The sequence below is a fragment of the Arachis hypogaea genome, chromosome 2, assembly GCF_003086295.3.
Source record: "Arachis hypogaea cultivar Tifrunner chromosome 2, arahy.Tifrunner.gnm2.J5K5, whole genome shotgun sequence".
NCBI lineage: Eukaryota > Viridiplantae > Streptophyta > Magnoliopsida > Fabales > Fabaceae > Arachis > Arachis hypogaea.
In genome coordinates this window covers 14,403,802-14,424,503 of record NC_092037.1, presented here as the reverse complement: position 1 = coordinate 14,424,503, position 20,702 = coordinate 14,403,802, and the positions used below count along the sequence as shown (strand labels likewise).

The 20,702-nt window shown below is 35.3% G+C and overlaps 4 protein-coding genes across 8 annotated transcripts; all 4 read right to left on the bottom strand.

Moving 5' to 3' along the window:
* Positions 1-160: 160 nt before the first annotated feature.
* LOC112738431 (putative disease resistance protein RGA1) lies at positions 161-6,688 on the bottom strand. 5 transcript variants are annotated; one of them, XM_072215548.1, is made up of 4 exons: positions 2,915-6,688; positions 2,100-2,206; positions 1,342-1,420; positions 161-685 (listed from the first exon to the last, which is right to left on the bottom strand). In XM_072215548.1, the coding sequence occupies exon 1, from the start codon at positions 6,539-6,541 to the stop codon at positions 5,396-5,398; it is 1,146 nt and encodes a 381-aa protein (XP_072071649.1). In that variant the 5' UTR covers positions 6,542-6,688; the 3' UTR covers positions 161-685; positions 1,342-1,420; positions 2,100-2,206; positions 2,915-5,395. The 5 variants fall into 5 exon arrangements, with proteins under 5 accessions (XP_072071649.1, XP_072071641.1, XP_072071646.1 ...); XM_072215540.1 differs by having other exon boundaries at positions 2,915-4,609; XM_072215545.1 differs by lacking the exon at positions 1,342-1,420 and having other exon boundaries at positions 2,915-4,609.
* Positions 6,689-10,209: 3,521 nt separating this feature from the next.
* LOC112738426 (pentatricopeptide repeat-containing protein At2g46050, mitochondrial-like) lies at positions 10,210-13,709 on the bottom strand. Its single transcript, XM_072215510.1, has 2 exons — positions 11,851-13,709; positions 10,210-10,696 (listed from the first exon to the last, which is right to left on the bottom strand). The coding sequence occupies exons 1-2, from the start codon at positions 13,054-13,056 to the stop codon at positions 10,682-10,684; spliced, it is 1,221 nt and encodes a 406-aa protein (XP_072071611.1). The 5' UTR covers positions 13,057-13,709; the 3' UTR covers positions 10,210-10,681.
* Positions 13,710-14,837: 1,128 nt separating this feature from the next.
* Positions 14,838-20,371, bottom strand: LOC112738422 (putative disease resistance RPP13-like protein 1). The gene is made up of 3 exons (XM_025788881.3): positions 16,123-20,371; positions 15,711-15,789; positions 14,838-15,151 (listed from the first exon to the last, which is right to left on the bottom strand). The coding sequence occupies exon 1, from the start codon at positions 19,674-19,676 to the stop codon at positions 18,069-18,071; it is 1,608 nt and encodes a 535-aa protein (XP_025644666.1). The 5' UTR covers positions 19,677-20,371; the 3' UTR covers positions 14,838-15,151; positions 15,711-15,789; positions 16,123-18,068.
* Positions 17,057-17,809, bottom strand: LOC140176565 (putative disease resistance RPP13-like protein 1). Its single transcript, XM_072208090.1, has one exon. It carries the CDS (start codon positions 17,807-17,809, stop codon positions 17,057-17,059), a length of 753 nt encoding a protein of 250 aa, XP_072064191.1.
* Positions 20,372-20,702: the final 331 nt, after the last annotated feature.

Sequence of the window (20,702 nt, the reverse complement as noted above, 5' to 3'; positions counted from 1 at the left end):
ATTATATATACACACACAATAAATATTCTAAAAATTTTTATTCTTACTATTATAGATGTCATTGAAAAACTGTATATACTAGGAGAAGAAAAATAAGTAGATGTCAAAGAAAAATTCAAAAAAATACAAAAAGTGGAGTTAGGATAAGAAATGCTTGCCCTGGAAGTAATATATAAATTATTATTTATTTATTTACAGATAGATAATGAAGCTCCAACATACAAATTTCAGCCTTAGGTTAAATAATAGAATTTCAGTCAAACAACACCACCAAGAACCTAAGCTAGTATAACTACAACAGTGTTTCACTTTAACCCAAAGACTCTTCTTCCATGAAAAGAAAACAAACAACTTCTGATGAGGTGTTTTTGAGCTCACACTCCCTCGAGCTTAATACTTACCAAACAAAGATCAAATAATGTTTACACAGCATAAATACCAAATGGGAAAAAAGAGGTAGTTGGAAAATTAGAGATGACTTTTTAATGCGTATATGTCACTAGGATTCACCCTTTCTCTCAGTAATGAATGCAGCAGCTAAACATTTCATTGCATTCTATCAACAAGCTTCTATTGATACAAGTGTTGTGTGTTTTGCTTTCAAGTTTCCCTATCTTTTTCTGCCACTGAGATTATTTGTGTTTCATAATCTTTGACTTTCTCTGCTTAATCCTCCTTGTATCTCCTGCAGAATTCAGAGGTTACACAAATTAAAAACATTTCATGACTAAGTGTTTGTCATCACAAAAACCAAAATGCATTATTATCAATTTATCATTCTATGGTCTGTCTTTTTTCTTTTTTTCATTTTGTATATCTCTTTGGTGGGTATGCATATAGTACTGCAATTATCTGAAACCTCATGAACACAATGTTGGATCAAAGTCGCAAACCGCATCGTGTTATGTTATATTGTAAAAATAACTTTAAAAGAAGATTAAATAATAGAAGAAAAGGAAACAAGGAAAACCATACCAAATGTCCCTAGTGTTTGACGAAAGTTGTAATTTTACTCCGAATATTTTTAAAGGATTTCAATTTATTTCTCTGCTAAAATTATGAATGTTCGACGGTAAATAGCATCGTAACAGAAAGTACAATTTATAGATTCCAAAAAGAGTTAAAAATCAAATTTAAGTTACTACATGGCAGTACCAATTAGTTCAGTATAAAGCCACAAACATCAAATAGTGGCAAATGCAGAAACACAATTTTACCATTAAGGGCATATATCTAATATCTAATTCTTCTTAAATCAAGTTTTGATAACATTTTTCTTTTTCCCAACAGAAGAGGAAAAGTAAATTCTAGAATGGAATGAAGTAGGGTAAATTTACCAACCTGTAGCTAAAATATTTGTATAAGTTTATATATGATGAAATATCTGCAGTTTTGCCACTTTTACTTCATAACAATGTATCTGGAGAAGATGGATGAAAACAGTAAATTTCATTTATCATGTATGTAAACAAATTCTCAAATGTTGGATGCACAATATATATATCCCGTGTCTTTGAATTTATAAGAATGACCTTTTCAGAGAATAACAGAGGATATTTCTTTCGAGTACAACTACAAAGTGAGAGGTTTCCCAATGAATGAAAAAAAAAAGAATGCAAATTTATATCAGTCCAACTAGTTAATAATGTCTAAAGAAAGAGAGAGGTATTTTCTTTTGAGGAGAAGGAAATTTATGCATGTATAATTTAATTGTGGTGGTATAAGAACCGTGAAGTTAGACAATAACCTGCTAAGAAATCTGTATTCAGAAAATTTGATGGTTAGAATACTACAAGTTATAAAAGAAAAATTATAAAGAAACTAGAGTGATTGATTGTTATAATACTACAAGTTATAAAAGAAAAATTTTTCCATACACATAATACCCTGACTTTACATAACAATAACCCTGTATATTTGTAGCTATCCTCTTCAATTTAGTCCAAAAAGATCAAATATTCTATGACAATGCTTTTTCTTGAATAATTTGAATCCCACTGCAGGTTAATATATGTACAAACTGCACATAACAAGATAAAGATCAATGAGTGAAGTTGATTGGAATGAAATTGCTCCTGATGGCATCACCAGAACTTTACCTTCTAATGACTATTTCAGGTACAGGATTGTCATCTTTAAATGTGGAAAGCATATTCTTGAATCATGTCTGCATTAGCTACATACCTTCATCACCTTGTGAATTTGTCTGATGATGTATCCAAATCCAGAAAGGAAGAAATAGTTATTATTATAGAATGTTTTCTCTTAGTATTAGAAATAGTTTATTTTAGGTATCTAATACTATTCATTTTATGTAATGATTCAAACTGTGGTAAGAAAAAAAAAACCGACTACATAACAATAACTTGATCCTAGTATTTTGAAAGCTTATATACCTCATGCATGCTGATTCCTTTTATTATTCCTACATGAATCTTGCAGCACATTAACTGGCTCTAATCATGAAGAATTGACAAAGACAGAAACACCATTTTGTAACTCTTTTCTCTTGACAAATCATGCTATTATTTTATTTTTTCTGTGCAAAACAGCAAAAATAAAATTATAGAGAGGAAGAGAGAAACATACCAACAAAAAAGAATCTTTTCAACAAAAAAGATGTTCACAGTCCTTCAATTTTTGTTTCATGTTAATTCTTATCTTGTTTTGTAAATGTGATTTTATTGGAATATGAATGTTAATAAGTATTAGAGAGAGCAATGAGTTTGTGAAAGAAACAAAAGATATTTCTTGAACTACAACTGCAAAGTGAGAGGTTCCCAGATAAATGAAAGAAAAGAATGCAATTTGGCATACGAGTTCAATTGTCTTTTTTCTCTTGAAGGAAATGGAAAGTTATGCGTTTGTGAATTTAATTGTGGTAGCATGAGAAACATGAAGATTAGACAATTACCGGCTCAGAAATCTCTATTCAGAAAATTTAACGGTGGGGATGTGGGAAATTTTGGGCCAGATTAGTTGATGCTTGTTCCTGCAGTGTTCTCCCAGCAAACCACAGTCTTCAATTTTGAGTAGCAAGAGAGAGGGAGGCAGCTTTTCTCCTTTCATATTCTCCAGCTTCTTGCAGAATGAAATGTGCAATTGTTGAAGGGAGGTGAGGCGGAGAAGCTCGATGCACTCCAATGTCTCCAGATTAGGAAAGGAGCATATCTTGAGAGTGGTAAGGGAGGGAAGGTGAGGCAGTGAACCCACCTCTGGGTATGACGTCACGCTATCACAAAGACAACCAACAATTGTGAGATGAGTGAGGGCATGCAAGTTGGGCATCCATGATAGATCCCTCATTTGTTGCTCGCAAAATCCCACATGAAGCTCTTTCAAGTTAGGCGGCAAACCACCCTCTGCCAACCTGCAAATGTTTAGGCAACCAGATATATGAAGAGACTGTAGATTTCGGAGTAGACTCTTCATGTCAAGTGGTAATGCCTCCAACTTCCAGCATCGTATGAGGCTGAGATGAGTCAAGTTGGGTGTAGCCAGTCCTTCACCCGCAAATGACACTAACTCAGGACAATCAGAGATGGTGAGATGAGTCAAGTTGGGTGCAGCCAGTCCTTCTCCTCCAAATGACACTAATTCAGGGCAATCATAGATGGAGATACATTCAAAAGCAGCGTGTGGTGCCTCTGACATTGACACTGATTCCAGATTCCTACACTTTATTATCTCCAAATTCTTGAGATTGGGAAAGACATCCAACGACAAGGAGCTCAGTGAATCACAACTGTATCTTATTCGTAGCTCTACCAAATCATACTTGTGCTCGAGGAATTCAAATTTTGGGAACCACAAGATTTTCAGCTTTTGCAGAGATTTGGGTAACCAATTGGTCCTTGCATTGAATGATTCACATGCCCTTATTGATAAAGCATCCCCACCACCTACCATCTCATCAGACCTTCCTTCATCATCTTCCCGCAAACAACAAACCCTTCTCCACAATATGCTGTTAAGCACATCTCCCTTTAACATTCCACAATATTTTATTACAAGTCTCCTAAGCTGAGGAAAAGCTTCTGGATCAGGTACGTACCACTCCTCCCAGCATGGCATCTCACGAAACACCAATTCCTCGAGTGAAGGAAACGGTGCAGTAGGCAAAGAATGATGATCGCTGTCACTCTTGTAAAACTCATCACCAATACGCTTGAGCTGACGAAAACCTTCAATGCGCAGGGACTTGAGAGATGGCAGTTGTCCAAGTGAAGGCAGCATGCAGCAATTCTTGCAAGATGCTAGTGTTACACTAGTCATTTTGTTGTAAGAACAGTGTCCCACCCAATCTGGAAATCTTTCGCCCATATATCGCTCGATTCTCAACTTTTTCAAGCCAGTGTGCGGTTGCAAGCCGTCGAGTATGTCTCTCTCAGTCTCTGTGTTTGAAACCATCTCACGATCCCAAGACCATTCCAACAATAACTTGTCAATGTGGTTCTTCTCCGACATCCTTGCACTCCTGGCTTTCTGACATCAGCAACATTCTCCAACTTCTTAATCTCAAATGATCCTTCAAGATTTGAGAGTCCTCCTAATTCCTGGATTCCATTGTCTTTGTGCTTGCCCACCACAAAGTAATCTAAAATAGGCATTTTCAATTTACTTATTCCTCTAGGCATTTCTTTCAAAGAAGTTCTCCTAAGATCAAGATGCCGTAAATTCACAAGTTTATGCATGTCATTGGGCAACATGGTCAGCTTCGAACATTTATACAATATTAATGTTTGTAGATTATACAAGTTGCATAATGACTCTGGTAATGTGTTCACATAGGTCCAAGAGAGATTCAAATAGCGTAGATGAATCAATTTACCTATTGAATCAGGTAATGCACCAAGTCCCCAAAAGGATAAAACTCTCAAGTATTTCAACTTTGATGCTCCGCTTTTCATGCTTAACAAATCATTGATATACAAAGATGTCCTCAAAGATTCTGATTTCACAATGGACTTAAAGACTTTTGAGATTGGATGATCTAACCTTCCATTTGGCAACTGTGACAAATGACGAGTGAGAACCTTCTTCTTTTCTTGTTCACCAAGCTCTTCTATTCTACAATAGAAGTCTCCAGCAAGGAATATTGCCAAGTCATGCAAGAGATCATGCATCACGTAACTCTCATAAAGAAACTTCGTTGGTTTAAAAAAAAACCTTATTCTTCAAAACACTCAGAACCAACCTCATCTAAACTCTCTCCTCTCTTTGGTAGCCTTAAAAGATCTTCAGCCATCCACAGCAAAATTAGTTTATCTTTATAAAATTTGTAATCTTTGGGAAACAATGCACAATAAACGAAGCAACGCTTTAAATAGGCAGGGAGCTGGAAGTAGCTTATTAACAATGCTGGAATAATTTTACAATTTTTCAAGGAAAATTCCTAGATGTCACTCCTTAAAACAGCATTCCATTCTTTAGCATCATCCTTTCCTCGCAACAAGCGCCCAAGTGTTTCAACAGCTAATGGCAACCCTTTACACTTCTTGACAATCTTTCTACCGATTCCCTCTAATGTTGGATTACCGTTTGACTCCGGAAAACATGCATTGGCTGCAAACAATAACCAACAGTACTCTTCTAACAACTCATTAAGAAAGTGAGCGGGACATGTTTGAACTACTGAAGCAACCTCTTTCATACGAGTTGTAAGTAGAATTGAACTACCCTTAGCCCCACAGTGAAAAGGAGCTATAAATTGCTTCCACTTATCGGCATCTTCGCTCCAGACATCGTCTAGAACAAAAAAGAACTTCTTTCCCGACAAGATTTCCTGCAGTTTATTTTGAAGCAAATTTAAACTCCCAAGGGTACAAGAATTTTTAGTAATCTCCTCAATGGTTTTCTTTGTAATCTCAGCAACATCAAATGTTTCAGAGATGCAGACCCATGCTTTCAGATCAAATCCTTCCACGACACTGTACGTCCATTTGGCTAAGGTTGTTTTACCAACCCCACCCATGCCAACAATAGGAATCACAGATAACTGAGATTCACTGTTGTCATTTATTGTTTTGATCAAAGCTTGTTGATCATCCTCCCTGCCATATATGTTCCCTTCCATCAGACATGTGGTTTCTCGCCATGATGATGACAAGTTATTATCCTTATTCTTTTGAAGACCAAGGATATCTTTTTGCCTTACAAGAAATTCTATTCTTGAAACCACCCCTTCCATGTTATCTACCATCTTCCTATGTCGGTTGAGGAAGAAACTAGGCAACAAAGAACGTACCTCCTTTTGAGTGGCGGCTTTGGTGAGTACAGCGTCCAGAAAGTCATCAGCATCATAAACAGCATCTCTCAGACTGTTGAGCCAATCCCTCACACTATCGTCACCCAGTTGCTTGTACTCAGCATCATCAAGCACAGCTTCAGCAGCATGCAGAGAAATTTTCAGCCTCTCAACCAAGCCAGGGCCAAGTTTCTTGCCCAAGACCCGGTTGACCGTATCCATTGTGAGCAACCTGTCAAAGACAACGTTAATGAAGCCAGAAAGGAAAGCTCCACCAACAAGTGCACCAGCCATGATGATATGATCTCAACAACAGCAAAGTGAATGGATTTTCAGAGAAAGGTAAGAGAACAATGGTTGCAATGTAGTGAACTGCTAAGTTTTTCTCAATCAAGTAGTATATGCTTAGGAGGAGTCAATGATTCCTTAGCAACAAGACATGGTATGGGTCTCCGAGGTAACTTAAAATAATTCTAAGCAGTGGAGTTCCTAGCTGGCTTTGTACTAACTCTTCATTTTTCAATTCTTGTTTGAAAGGTGCAACAGATTATTAAATAGAAATAGTGTTGTTGTTTCAATGTTAGCAACGGTCACTACTCACTAGAGCTTTGTGGAAACCAGAGTCAGCCGCGCGAAGCGCGGAAAAGTAAATTAATTATACTATAATATATTTTAATAAGTGTTATATTATTTAAAAATTAATTAAATAATGTGTAAAACTAATATTAAATTTAAATTATTTATATTAAAAATATTTTACAGAATATTTATTTGATAATCTGTATATATATATATAATTATTCAACTAAAAAATAATATCAATTAAAATATAATTTATTAGTTTAAAAATTTGAATTCATTTATTTTTAAAAAAGACATAAGTCTTTTATATTAGAATTGTACAAAACTACATTTTTATTTGTTGCTTTTATTTTTATATTCGCTTTAGTTATTATACTTTGTCTTCTCATATGGTGTTTTTTGCCTTACAAATAATTAAATAAAAAATTGAAAAAAATGAATGAGATTGAAAAACACCAAAAATATAATATAAAATTATAAATTAGTTTTATAATCATGATATATTTGATATACCTAGTGTAAGGAGATATATCAAATTTAAACTTAGTTGGGTTTAGAAAAATGAATGAAAATAAAAAATATCAAAAATAAAATATAAATTTATGAATAAATTTTATAATTATGATCTATTTGAATATACTTAGTAAGAAAATGTGACAAATTTAAACTTACTTGAAAGAGTTTTTGTTAATTGGTATGAGAGATTAAGAAATAAAGAGTAGTAAGAGTCTTATATGATATGCATAAGTAAACTAAATAATGTAGTAATAAAAGTATTAGGTTGTAGAATTTTAATATTCGTAATTGAAATTTTTATAATTATTATTATTATTATTATTATTATTATTATTATTGTTATTATTATTATACTTTTAATGTATATTTATTGTATTTAATTAGTACTTTATGTTTTAATAAATAATAATAAATAAGAATTTTGTCTTTTAATATTTTTAAAAAATTTTACTAAAAGATAATTGATTAATTTTTAAGTTTTGTTAAATCATCATAATTGCTAACTTGATATTATTAAAGGAGAAAATATGGCTTAAACTCATTGTATAAGGAGTTGATATTAACTTTTAGGGGTCTGCTACACATACAAGTAAAAAGGCCGTACAAGTTTTACAAGTTATCAGCCCAAACTTCATTAACACGCGCATTAACTCATTTTGAATGGAGTGTAACTACGCGCGCCCCACTCAAACGGTTCCTCTTCTTCTTCTTCTTCTTCTTCTTCTCTTCTTCTTCTTCTTCTTCTTCTTCTTCTTCTTCTTCTTCTTCTTCTTCGTCCTCGTCCTCGTCCTCGTCCTCGTCCTCGTCCTCGTCCTCGTCCTCGTCCTCGTCCTCTTCCTCTTCCTCTTCCTCTTCCTCTTCCTCTTCCTCTTCCTCTTCCTCTTCCTCTTCCTCTTCCTCTTCCTCTTCTTCTTCTTCTTCTTCGTTTTTTTTTTTCGATTTTCATGGTTTCTGAAATTCTTCTTCTTCTTCTTGCTGCACGTTCTTCTTCCTCTTACTCTTCTTCTTCTCCTTTTCTTTCGTTTCTGCACGTTCTTCTTCCTCGTTTTCCTCTTCTTCTTCTTCTTCTTCTTCTTCTTCATTTACGTCTTTTCTCTCTGTTTTCTCTTTTTTTTTCGATTTTTCATGGTAAAATCATTTTTGAAGAAGAAGAAGCAGCAGAAGATGAGGAGAAGAAAGAGAAAGAGTTCTGAATTATGCATAAGATGTACTTCAACTTTGGGTGAATTCTTGTAACCGTTTGGGTGTATTTTCTATAATCCTTTGGGTGTATTTCTGTAATCATTTGGGTGTATTTGAGTGATATCTGACTGATATCTATGGGTGTATCTGACTCATATCTATGGGTGTATCTTACTGATATCTATGGGTGTATTTTTCATTTCAGAAAAAATGGCAGGCAGAAACCAAGCTGAAAAAAATGTAAGAACAAATATATGTCTTCGATCAAATCAGTTTTTCATAATAGAAATATATCTAACTCTAATTTTGCTTTGTTTACAGTAAATCAAGGACCTAAAGTGTGCAACCCATCTGTTGAGTGAGAAATTCAGAAATATGAGCGACGAGAAGTGATGCAATAAGACTGTCCAGGCCATCCTCATTGTTATTGAGTCCATTTTGTCAGATAGATTCTAATGATATTGTCACTGATTAATGTAACTGTTATATACTCTTGTAAGAAATTGAACACATGGTGTAAATATATTTGATCCAATTATAAGTAAATTTTTTTTCATAATTAAACTCTCTCTGGTGTATTCAAAATGTCTGATTTACAGGCACTATAATATGAAGTTGTGATCCAGATAGATTGGAACCCATATATTACGGTCTGCATAGAGATCTGCATAATACACCCAAACACAGACTATAAATACACCCGATAAAAAATTAAATTTACACATCTACTGCAGATTTTAACCCAACACTACCTGAAAGTCACTTGTTGTCCACAAGACCAAAATTAATTAAACTCTCTCTGGTGTATTCAAAATGTCTGATTTACAGGTACTATAATATGAAGTGGTGATCCAGATAGATTGGAACCCATATATGACGGTCTGCATAGAGATCTGCATAATACACCCAAACACAGACTATAAATACACCCGATAAAAAATTAAATTTACACCTCTGCTACAGATTTTAACCCAACACTACCTGAAAGCCACTTGTTGTCTACAAGACCAAAATTAATTAAACTCTCTCTGGTGTATTCAAAATGTCTGATTTACAGGTACTATAATATGAAGTGGTGATCCAGATAGATTGGAACCCATATATGACGGTCTGCATAGAGATCTGCATAATACACCCAAACACAGACTATAAATACACCCGATAAAAAATTAAATTTACACCTCTGCTGCAGATTTTAACCCAACACTACCTGAAAGCCACTTGTTGTCCACAAGACCAAAATTAATTAAACTCTCTCTGGTGTATTCAAAATGTCTGATTTACAGGTACTATAATATGAAGTGGTGATCCAGATAGATTGGAACCCATATATGACGGTCTGCATAGAGATCTGCATAATACACCCAAACACAGACTATAAATACACCCGATAAAAAATTAAATTTACACCTCTGCTGCAGATTTTAACCCAACACTACCTGAAAGCCACTTGTTGTCTACAAGACCAAAATTAATTAAACTCTCTCTGGTGTATTCAAAATGTCTGATTTACAGGTACTATAATATGAAGTGGTGATCCAGATAGATTGGAACTCATATATGACGGTCTGCATAGAGATCTGCATAATACACCCAAACACATACTATAAATACACCCGATAAAAAATTAAATTTACACCTCTGCTGCAGATTTTAACCCAACACTACCTAAAAGCCACTTGTTGTCCACAAGACCAAAATTAATTAAACTCTCTCTGGTGTATTCAAAATGTCTGATTTACAGGTACTATAATATGAAGTGGTGATCCAGATAGATTGGAACCCATATATGACGGTCTGCATAGAGATCTGCATAATACACCCAAACACAGACTATAAATACACCCGATAAAAAATTAAATTTACACCTCTGCTGCAGATTTTAACCCAACACTACCTGAAAGCCACTTGTTGTCCACAAGACCAAAATTTAGCAGAAAATCATTCCAATTCCTATCAAATGAGTCTTTGCTATGAGGGTTTCATTTTCCCTCTCTGCTACATGTAATCAATTGATTCTTAATCTCGTTTTCCTTCCTATTTATGCTCCGAACTCTTGTAGAAAAACCTGCAACCTTGGCGTAGTTCCTGTAAAATTTTCCAGCATCTTCAAGGGTGGTAAAGGTCATTCCAACCTTCAGAACAAACTGGTCATCAACAACAGAGAGGCTGCAGAGATTCAAATATAATGACGAAACGAGTTCAAACTTTGATTTTAGAAACCAGAAAATCGAAAAGAAAACGAAACTGGAGTTACAGAGAGAAGAACTAACGTCAATAACGAAGAACAAACCAATGAGAAAGGAGAGGAAAAGAACGATCGAAAAACCAGGAGAAGATGCGCGAGAAGAAGAACGATGAAATTTGGAAAGAAGGAAAACAAAGAAGGAAACAAATCTTTTAAATTTGGTAGTTATACAAACGCGGGATCTTTGTATAACGCGTGTAAGTGACGTAGGAGTTGCAGCGCGTTTTAGTGGATTAGGCGTTAATGAACTTGTAATAGTTACAAGCCCTAATCGCTTGTATACTGAGCTTTTCTCTAACTTTTATATAATAAAAATAGATTGAATTAATCAATTACATAAATCTAGGAACATGTAGCTGCACATGAATCATGGTAAGTAATACTAATAATATAAGGTTAAAATTTCTTGGCAATCCAGTTCGGACATTAGCTTCACGTGGTTGCTGTCTTCGAGGTTACTTTTTTTAAATAGAATTATTTGTAAGTTGTTAAATGTCTTATATGCTTACTTTGTTTGCAACTTTAGACATGCTGTAGAACAGTTAGATATTCAATGAAGAAACAACAAAGGTCAAAACAGTGAAACACTAAGGATATGTTTGGTTAGGGATTCAAAGAGGAGATAAATTTTACCTAAATCAGTCTTCCATGTAAATTTATAGTCCCTTTAGGGGGTTAAATGGTTGATTAGAGACTATAAAAGGAGGTACTACTCTCCGTTCTAGTCCTAGACATTGATTGAAAAACCTAGTAGAATTGGCTTGGATATTCATTACAAGAGAGAAGTCTTATATGTGCTATTCCAAAAATCTATCACCACATAGGTGTGTTTGGATAAACTTACTATGGGTACAAGTACAACACAAACTTTTAATCACATCCTTGTTGATACAATTTTAGAAAAACCAAAAAGTATTTCCCAATTTATTATCGATCATGATCTATATACCATTTACAATTTCACACCATTTTCTTCTTTCATTGAGCTAAGCAACATTTTTAGTGTAGCAAAAATTTGCAAAAGTTTAGGGTGTACCTTATCACTAGACACAAATGAATGAACTTGGTTACCAACCTGTATCCAGCTACAGCCTGGGAATTTAGCAACATTCTTGTCCCTCATGGTTTTTCGAACTCTTTCAGCATCAAGCCAGTGATTATGAGAAGCATAAATGTTAGCCATGACAGCATAGTTCACAATCTTCTCTGGCTCTATTGCAAAAAGCTTTCCTGCTGCCGATTTAGCCAGTTCTATATTTTCATGCAGTTTACAAGACCCAATGAATGCTCCTAACATGTTCGATTCAGCTTGAATTGGAATTGATTTCAAGAATTCAAAGGCTTCGTTTACGAAACCATGTCTTCCAAGGAGATCAATAAGGCAAGTATAGTGATCTGAATCAGGAATAATATGATACACATCTGTCATTAATTTGAAGTAGTGCAGTCCTGTGTTCACGAATCCACAATGCACACAAGCAGAGAGAATGCCAAGAAAAGAAATCCGGTCAGGTTTTATGCCGCAAGATATCATCTTCTCAAACATCTCAGTTGCTTCTTTGCCAAGACCATGGAATGCATATGCATTTATCAGTGAAGTGTATGTAACAAGATCAGGTTCTAACATCAATCTGAAGCATTTGAATGCATTAGTTATGTTACCACACTTGGAGTATGCAGTAATCAAAGAATTGGAAACAGATACAAATTCTTGAAATGACAGCTTAACTGCTAAGGCATGAACTTGCTGAGTTTCAGTTATGGCAGAAGCATAGCCACACGAGCTAAGAACGCTGGAAATAGTGAGTTCATCGGGGAAAATTCCTTCGAATAACATATCTCTGAGAATCTTCATAACATTAATCACTTCGCCATTATTTCCACACCCAAAAATCATGGTATTCCATGCCACAACATTTCGAATCGCCATCTTGTCAAATACTCTCTTTGCATCAATGACATCTTCATTTTTTGCGTACATATTGATTAATGCACTCGCCACTAGAATATCGGATTCAAATGACAGTTTCAGAATAAGACTATGAACTTGCTTTCCAAAATTATAATATTCTAAAATATCACATATACTTAGCAGGCTGCTAAAAGTGAATTCGTCGCCATTAGCACCATCCGATCTCATTGAGTTGAAAATCCTGAAGGCCTCTTCTGGTAAACAATTCAGGGCATAACAAGAAATCATGACATTCAACATAATCAAAATCTCTATGTGTAACAGCACAAAAAACCTTCCTTGAATTCTCAACCAAACCAAATTTTGCATAAAAATCAACCAAAGCACTACCTACAAAACAATCCAAATCAAGTCCTCTTTTCATTGCAAAACAGTGCAGTTGTACTCCAATTTCGATATCATGAAGCTATGCACACACACCAATCAAAGCATTCAATGTTATATCATCCGGAGCCACCTTTTCGAACAACATCCGCTTGAAATAAGAAAACCCCAGATGAGGATTCAAGTCATTTTCATTTCCACATCCAACAATGCCATGGATCACAATATTCCACGAGACCACATTTCTCCCGGGCAATTCATCAAACAGTTTAAGTGCATCTTTGGTTTCCTTGCATTTAAGGTAAATACTCAAGATCTGATTTCGCAATGACAGAACATGACAAAAACCAAACTTTATCAAATGGGCATGCAACTGTTTCCCTTCAGGGAGAAAAGCCCTTACAGCAGCAACTTTGAGGGCTTTAGCACAAAACAAATGAACAATTTCAGGGTCCCTAAAGCTGGGTTCATTAGGGATTGGAACAAAAGCTTTGAGTCTGCTAAGGGAATGATTACATGGATGTGGTTCATGAGAATAGTTACTGAAGCATTGAGTTACAAATGAGAAAAGTGTTGGAGGGAAAAGGAACTGTTTTTTGAAATGGGATTTGAAGATCATAGGATAAAAAGATAAACTTACAACTGAACCCTGAAAATTTCATGTTATAATCTTTTGCATAGGCTGTGGATTTGGTGGCATGTAGTTTTTTTTTTTTTTCATGGAAGGCAGATGAGTGATTGAGATTCAACATTATATTTTTTTTTTGTATTTTTAAAAACTACCAGAAGTATTAAAATGGGAGCATCTGATATGTGTACCTCAAATTTTTTTTAATTTTTCAATTGAAAGATTTGATTTCTACATCCCAAATTAATCGAGTAAATGATTAAATTAGTCTCCAAATTGGTCCCCCAAAAATTTTTTTAATCAAATTTGTCATTTAAATATTTTAAATTAGTCTTGTTAATCCTTCCATCACTTTCATTACTAATAGCGTCGGAGTTTGTTGATGTGGTGCGTTAAGTAACATCACAACACACACCTTGTAGTCCTAATTGACTATTAACATGATTAGTTTATGAAATTAAATCAAATCAACCCTAAATTGAGGGATTCCAATGCCTCAAGTTCTCTCCTCAATTAGGTTTTGATTTGATTTAATTTCATAAATTTATTATCTTAATAGTTAAGACTCCTAGGTATATGTTGGAGTGTCACTAAAATTGTGACATTAGCAAATTTTTACACCATCAACAAAGAAAGTGACGGAATGACTAACATGATTAATTTAAAATTTTTAAAAGATGAATTTGATTAAAAAAATCTTTCAAGAACGAATTTGGAGAATGAGTGATCTTTCTGGGACTAATTTGATCATTTACTTCAAATTAAACCGTTTCACATTTGAGATTAATGGCCCAACAGTCAATAATCCGAAAAAATGCCATTGTTAATCCAATATCAACAATAAAAGTAAAAATTTGATATTTTATTTGTAATTATTTTATTTTGTATTCTAATTATATACCTGTTTGACATACAAGACAAAAATAAATATCTAAAGCATTTTTCTATATTCATTTCTCCTGGGTTGATATAATCATTTTGGTTTGGCATGCTTTTTTTTTTGGTTATATATATGTTTCCAAGGGATTATGAAAGTTGTTGCACCTACCTTTGATAGAAGTTAATTAATTTAACTCCATGCTTGGCAAGATGCAGATTATCATAACTTTAACATATAAGTAACACTACTGCAACAAGGTTCAACAATGATGTTGATCATCATCATGCCTTTGAATTGTTTTAGCATATTGGTTCAAAGTTCAAACATGACTGCTATTGATAACCAAACAACCATCTATGGTTCCTATATTTCAAGCAAAGCATTGAATTGAATAATCCAAGCAACTCCACATGTGGTGTAGAAATGAATCATATGATACACATCAGTCATTAATTTAAACTAGTATAGACACCAATTAAAATGAAGGCTGAAATCAGAAAACACTACTGCTTCCCAACACATTAATCCAATTCACATCTCCATATATATAGATATACATGTGCAATGAAAACCTGCAAAAGATGGCAAAAACAGAAGGGAAAAAAATTGTTAGATTATTTTGAAGCTTCACTTTCCATTTCAGGCAAGACAATAAGCTTTATTTTCTTTTAGCCTATCACTCTAAGTCGCAAACCGCATCATGTTGTTATATTATAAAAAATTTTAAAAGAAGATTAAAGAATAGAAAAAAAAGGAAACAAGGATAACCGTATTAAATGTCCCAAGTGTTTGGTGAAAGTTTTAATTTTACTTTGAATATTTTTAAAAGATTTCAATTGATCTCACTAAAATTATAAATGAACGACAATAATAGAATCGTAACAAAAAGTACAAATTTATAGATTCCAAAAACAGTTAAAGAATCGAAATTTAAGTTACTACATGGAAGTACCGATTAGTTCAGCATAAAGGCATAAACATCAAATAGTGGCAAAGGCAGAAACACAATTTTACCATTAAGGGTATATATCTAATTCTTTTAAAATCAAGTTTTGATAACATTTTTCTTTTTCCCAACAGAACAGGAAAAGTAAATTCTAGAATGGAACGAAGTAGAGTAAATTTACCAACCTGAAGCTAAAATGTTTGTATAAGATTATACATGATGAAATCTCTACCATTTGGGCACTTTTACTTCATTACAATGTACCTGCAGAAGATGGATGAAAACAGTAAATTTCATGTATCGATGTATGTAAAAAAACTCTCAAATGTTGGATGCACAATATATATATTCCGTATCTTTGAATTTATAAGAATGACCTTTTCTGAGAATAACAAAAGATATTTCTTTCGAGTACAACTTCAAAGTGAGAGGTTTCGCAATGAATGGAAAAAAAAAACAAGAATGCAAATTTATATCAGTCCAAGTAGTTAATAATGTGTAAAGAAAGAGAGAGGTATTTTCTTTTGAGGAAAAGGAAAAAGAATGCATGTATGATTTAATTGTGGTGATATGAGAACCGTGAAGTTAGAAATTTACCTGCTCAATCGACTTGAATGGTTGGGATGTGGGAAATTTTGGGCCAGATTAGTTGATGCTTGTTCTTGCAGTGTTTTCCCAGCAAATCACAAAAATAAACTTCAAGTCGCAAGAGAGAGGGAGGCAGCTTTTCTCCTTCCATATTCTCCAGCTTTGAACATGATGCAATGTGCAATTGTTGAAGGGGAGGTGAGGCGGAGAAGCTCGTTGCACTCCAATGTCTCCAGATTATCAAAGAATTCAATACAAAGAGTGGTAAGGGAGGGAAGGTGAGGCAGCGAACCCACCTCTGGGTATGACTTTACGTTCTTACACTTATAACCATTAATTGTGAGATGAGTGAGGGCGTGCAAGTTGGCCATCCATGAGAGATCCCTCATTTGTTCCTCGCAAATTCCCACTTCAAGTGATTTCAAGTTAGGCGGCAAACCACCCTCTGCCAACCTGCACATGTCTGAGCAACCAGGTATCACGAGAGACTGTAGACTTGGGAGTAGACTCTTCATGTCACGTGGTAATGCCTCCAACTTGAAGATGAGTCAAGTTGGGTGCAGCCAGTCCTTCTCCTGCAAATGACACTAATTTGTCGCATCCAAAGATGGTGAGACGTTGAAGAGCAGCGTGTGGTGCCTCTGACATTGACACTGATTCCAGATTCCTACACCATTTTATCTGGAGATTCTTGAGATTGGGAAAGACATCCAACGACAAGGAGCACAGTGAATCACAGCTGTAGTCTATTTGTAGCTCTACCAAATCATACTTTTGCTGCTGTTGCTCGAGGAATTCAAAGTTTGGGCAACTCGAGATTGTCAGCTTTTGCAGAGATTTGGGTAAACAATTACTCGGAAGGGATACAATTGACGGACACCCTGAAATGCGTAGTTCTTGGAGGCAACACAGATGGTTGATGGTTCATCATCTTCCCGCATTTCTACTTTCGAAACATCCGACAAACAAGAAACCCTTCTCCTGAATATGCCATTAGACAACGTTCAATTCGAAGTATCTTAAGCTGAGGAAAAGCTTCTGGGTCAGGTACGTTCCACTCCTCCCAGCATGGCATGTTATCAAACACCAATCCCTCGAGTGAAGGAAACGGTGCAATAGGCGAGGAATGATGATCGCTGTCACTCTTGTAAAACTCATCACCAATACGCTTGAGCTCAAGAAAACCTTCAATGTGCAGGGACTTTAGAGATGGCAGCTGTCCAAGTGAAGGCAGCACGCAGCAATTCTTGCAAGACTCTAGATATACATTTGTCATATTGTTGTAGGAACAGCGACCCAACCAATCTGGAAATGTTTCGCCCTTGTATCCCTTCATTATCAACACTTTCAAGCCATCGAGTATATCTCTCTCCGTCTCTGTGTTTGAAACCATTTCATCATCTGAACACCATTCCAACAATAAGTGGTCAATGTGGTTCTTCTCCAACATCCTTGCACTCCTTGCTTGTCTGACATCAACAACATTCTCCAACTTCTTAATCACCAACGATCCATGAAGATTTGAGAGCCCTCCTAATTCCTGGATTCCATTATCCTCATTATTGCCCACCACAAAGGAACGTAAGGTATGCAAGTGCTCCAATTTGCTTATTCCTCCAGGCATTTCTTCCAAAGAAGTTCCCCTAAGATCAAGATGCCGTAAATTCACAAGATTATGCATGCCACTGGGCAACATGGTCAGCTTAGTACATCCATTCAATATTAATGTTTGTAGATTATACAAGTTGCACAACGATTCCGGCAACCTATTAATGTTACACCTAGAGAGATTCAAATAGCGTAGATGAATCAATTCCCCTATTGAATCAGGTAATTCATCAACTTTATCAAAGGATGAAACCCTCAAGTATTTAAACTTTGATACTACACTTTCCACGCTAAACAAATCATTGATATACAACGATGTCCTCAAAGATTCCAATTTCGTAATGGAGTTAGAGACTTTTGTGATTGGAGGACATAAGCTTCCACGTGGTAAATGTGACAAATGACGAGTGAGAACTGAGAACCTTCATCTCTTCTTGTTCACCAAGTTCTTGTATCCTACAATAGAAGTCTCTGGCAAGGAATATTGCCAAGTCATGCAAAAGATCATGCATCACGTACCTCCCAATCCCATAAGAAGCTGGTTTAAAAAATAATCTGGAAGTTAATTCTTCAAAACACTTGCAACCAACTTCTTCTAAACTCTCTCCTCTATTGTTTTTTTTTGGTCTTGAACTCTCTCCCCTTTTTCTTTTTTCTGCTCTTGAACTCTCTCCTCCATTTGGTAGCCTTAAAAGATCTTCGGCCATCCACAGCAAAATTAATTCATCTTTATCGAAAAGATAATCTTTCGGAAACAGTGCACAATGAACAAAACAAGGCTTCAAATGTGCAGGAAGGTGAAAGTAACTAATTAACAATGCTGGAATAATCTTACTCTCATTTGTAGAAAATTCCCAAATATCACTCCTTAAGATTTTTTCCCATTCCTCAGCATCATGCCTTCGGCACAAACAACCAAGCGTTTCTGCTGCTAATGGCAAACCGTTGCACTTCCTGGGAATCGTTTTGCCTATTTCTTCAAATCTTGGCCTCCCATTTGATTCTGGAAAAGAAGCATTGGCTGCAAACACCGACCAGCAATAGTCTTCTGATAATGGATTGAGATAGTGAGGGTGGTAATTTGTTTGGACAACTGAACCAACATCTTTCTCGCGAGTAGTTAGAAGAATAGTACTTCCCTTAACCCCATATTGAAAAGGGGCTAGAAAATCCTTCCATTGATGATGATCATTACTCCAAACATCGTCCAAGACAACAAAGAACTTCTTTTCAGACAATTCTTTCTTCAAAGCATCTTGAATTGAATTGAAGCTATCAAGATCCTGAGTATTTGTAGAGATCTCCTTTACTATATTCTTTGTAGTCTCAACAATATTGAAGTTCTCCGAAACGCAAACCCATGCTTTCCGATTAAATCCCTCCATCAACTCTGCATTATTGTACAGCCATTGAGCCAAAGTTGTTTTACCAACCCCACCTATGCCAACAATAGAGATCACAGACAAGTGATGCTCATTGTTGTCATTCAGCATCTTGATTAAGGCCTTCTGGTCATCCTCCCTGCCATACACATTCCCTCTTACAAGAGAAGTGGATGGAGTTTTCCAGGAGAAGCTAGATGCGGAAATCTTTTCAAGCCCAAGCTTTCCCTTGCTTTTCTCAAGATCTTCTATCCTTCCAACCACCCTTTCTATCTCATCCACCATCTGGCTATCTTCAGAGTTGAAGATTTTACCCAAGAAAGTGTCCTTTTGAGTTGCTGCTTTGGTGCAGACGCGGTCCAGCAAGTCACCAGCAGTGTAAAGAGCATCTTGGAGAGAGTTGAACCACTCCTTCACATCATGGTTATCCAGTTGCTTGAGCTCTGCATCATCAACCAAGTCAGAGCTAAGTTTCTTGCCCACAACAAAGTTGATAGCGTCTGCAGATATGAGCTTCTCCAGGGCAAAATCAATGAGTCGAGAGAGAAAAGCTTCACCAAGAACTCCAGTCATGATCTCAAACAACAGCAAAGTGATCAAACTTTCAGAAATAGAAGGAAAGAACAATGCTTTGAAATTAAAAGTTAGCAACAAGACATGGTATCAATCTCCGAGATAAAATTTGTGGGGCGTCTTTCTGGCTCTAAATTAAATGCTACTGTCATTTTGGAAGGTGCAACATAATTGCATAAAACCTTCAATCCTATCCCAACTTTTGAAAGATGCAATGTGATTGCAAGGCGTGGAAAGTTCGATCCCTTTTAGGACCAATGGTAATGTAGTCTTTGTGGAAATTTGGAAGGTGCATGCAACAAAATTTTCAATTTTGCCTTTAATCCTAACTGTTTGTTACCTTTTTTTTCCCCGAAACAAGCCATGTGATTGCAAGACGTAGAGTTATAGTCATTGTGGAAATTTCGTCCTTGATGTCAGATACATTATCATTATCATAATGAACTAGTTGTGGATCATGGTAAAGAATTATGCAATTGGTAAAATAAGGTCTACTTTGTTACTTAGCCTTCTTCTTTTAGGTAAGACATTCTTTATAACAAAAATATTCTTATTTGAGAAATTGCTTTAATCCACACATTGTAAGTTTTTCTCTCTTTAATTTGTAGAACAAATTAATAGATCAGATATGCTGCATGTAATTTGATGTGATGAAGAGTTGCTCCTTCCAAGTTCCACTAATTCAGCTTTATTCATTGTATTCCCTTCTTGATTGTGTGGTGCTCCTTATTTGTTAGCTAGGACATTGACTTCAAGTCGTCCCAACATCTGTGTCCATGGAAAAATTGTATGAATTGAGTTATTTGAATTGCCTAGCATCTAGCCGGTTCACACTTACTTTGTCCTTGATTCTAATTTATTTTATGGATGCAACATTATTACAGCTTCTTGGAAGTTTCAATTAATGTGTTAACTTATGACTTATGGGACCAGGCTCAATAGTACTACTATATTAGGTTACTACTATACTGAATTACTAATCTCTCTCAAATGCATCAATCGCATTAGTTATGATAATAGCATGTT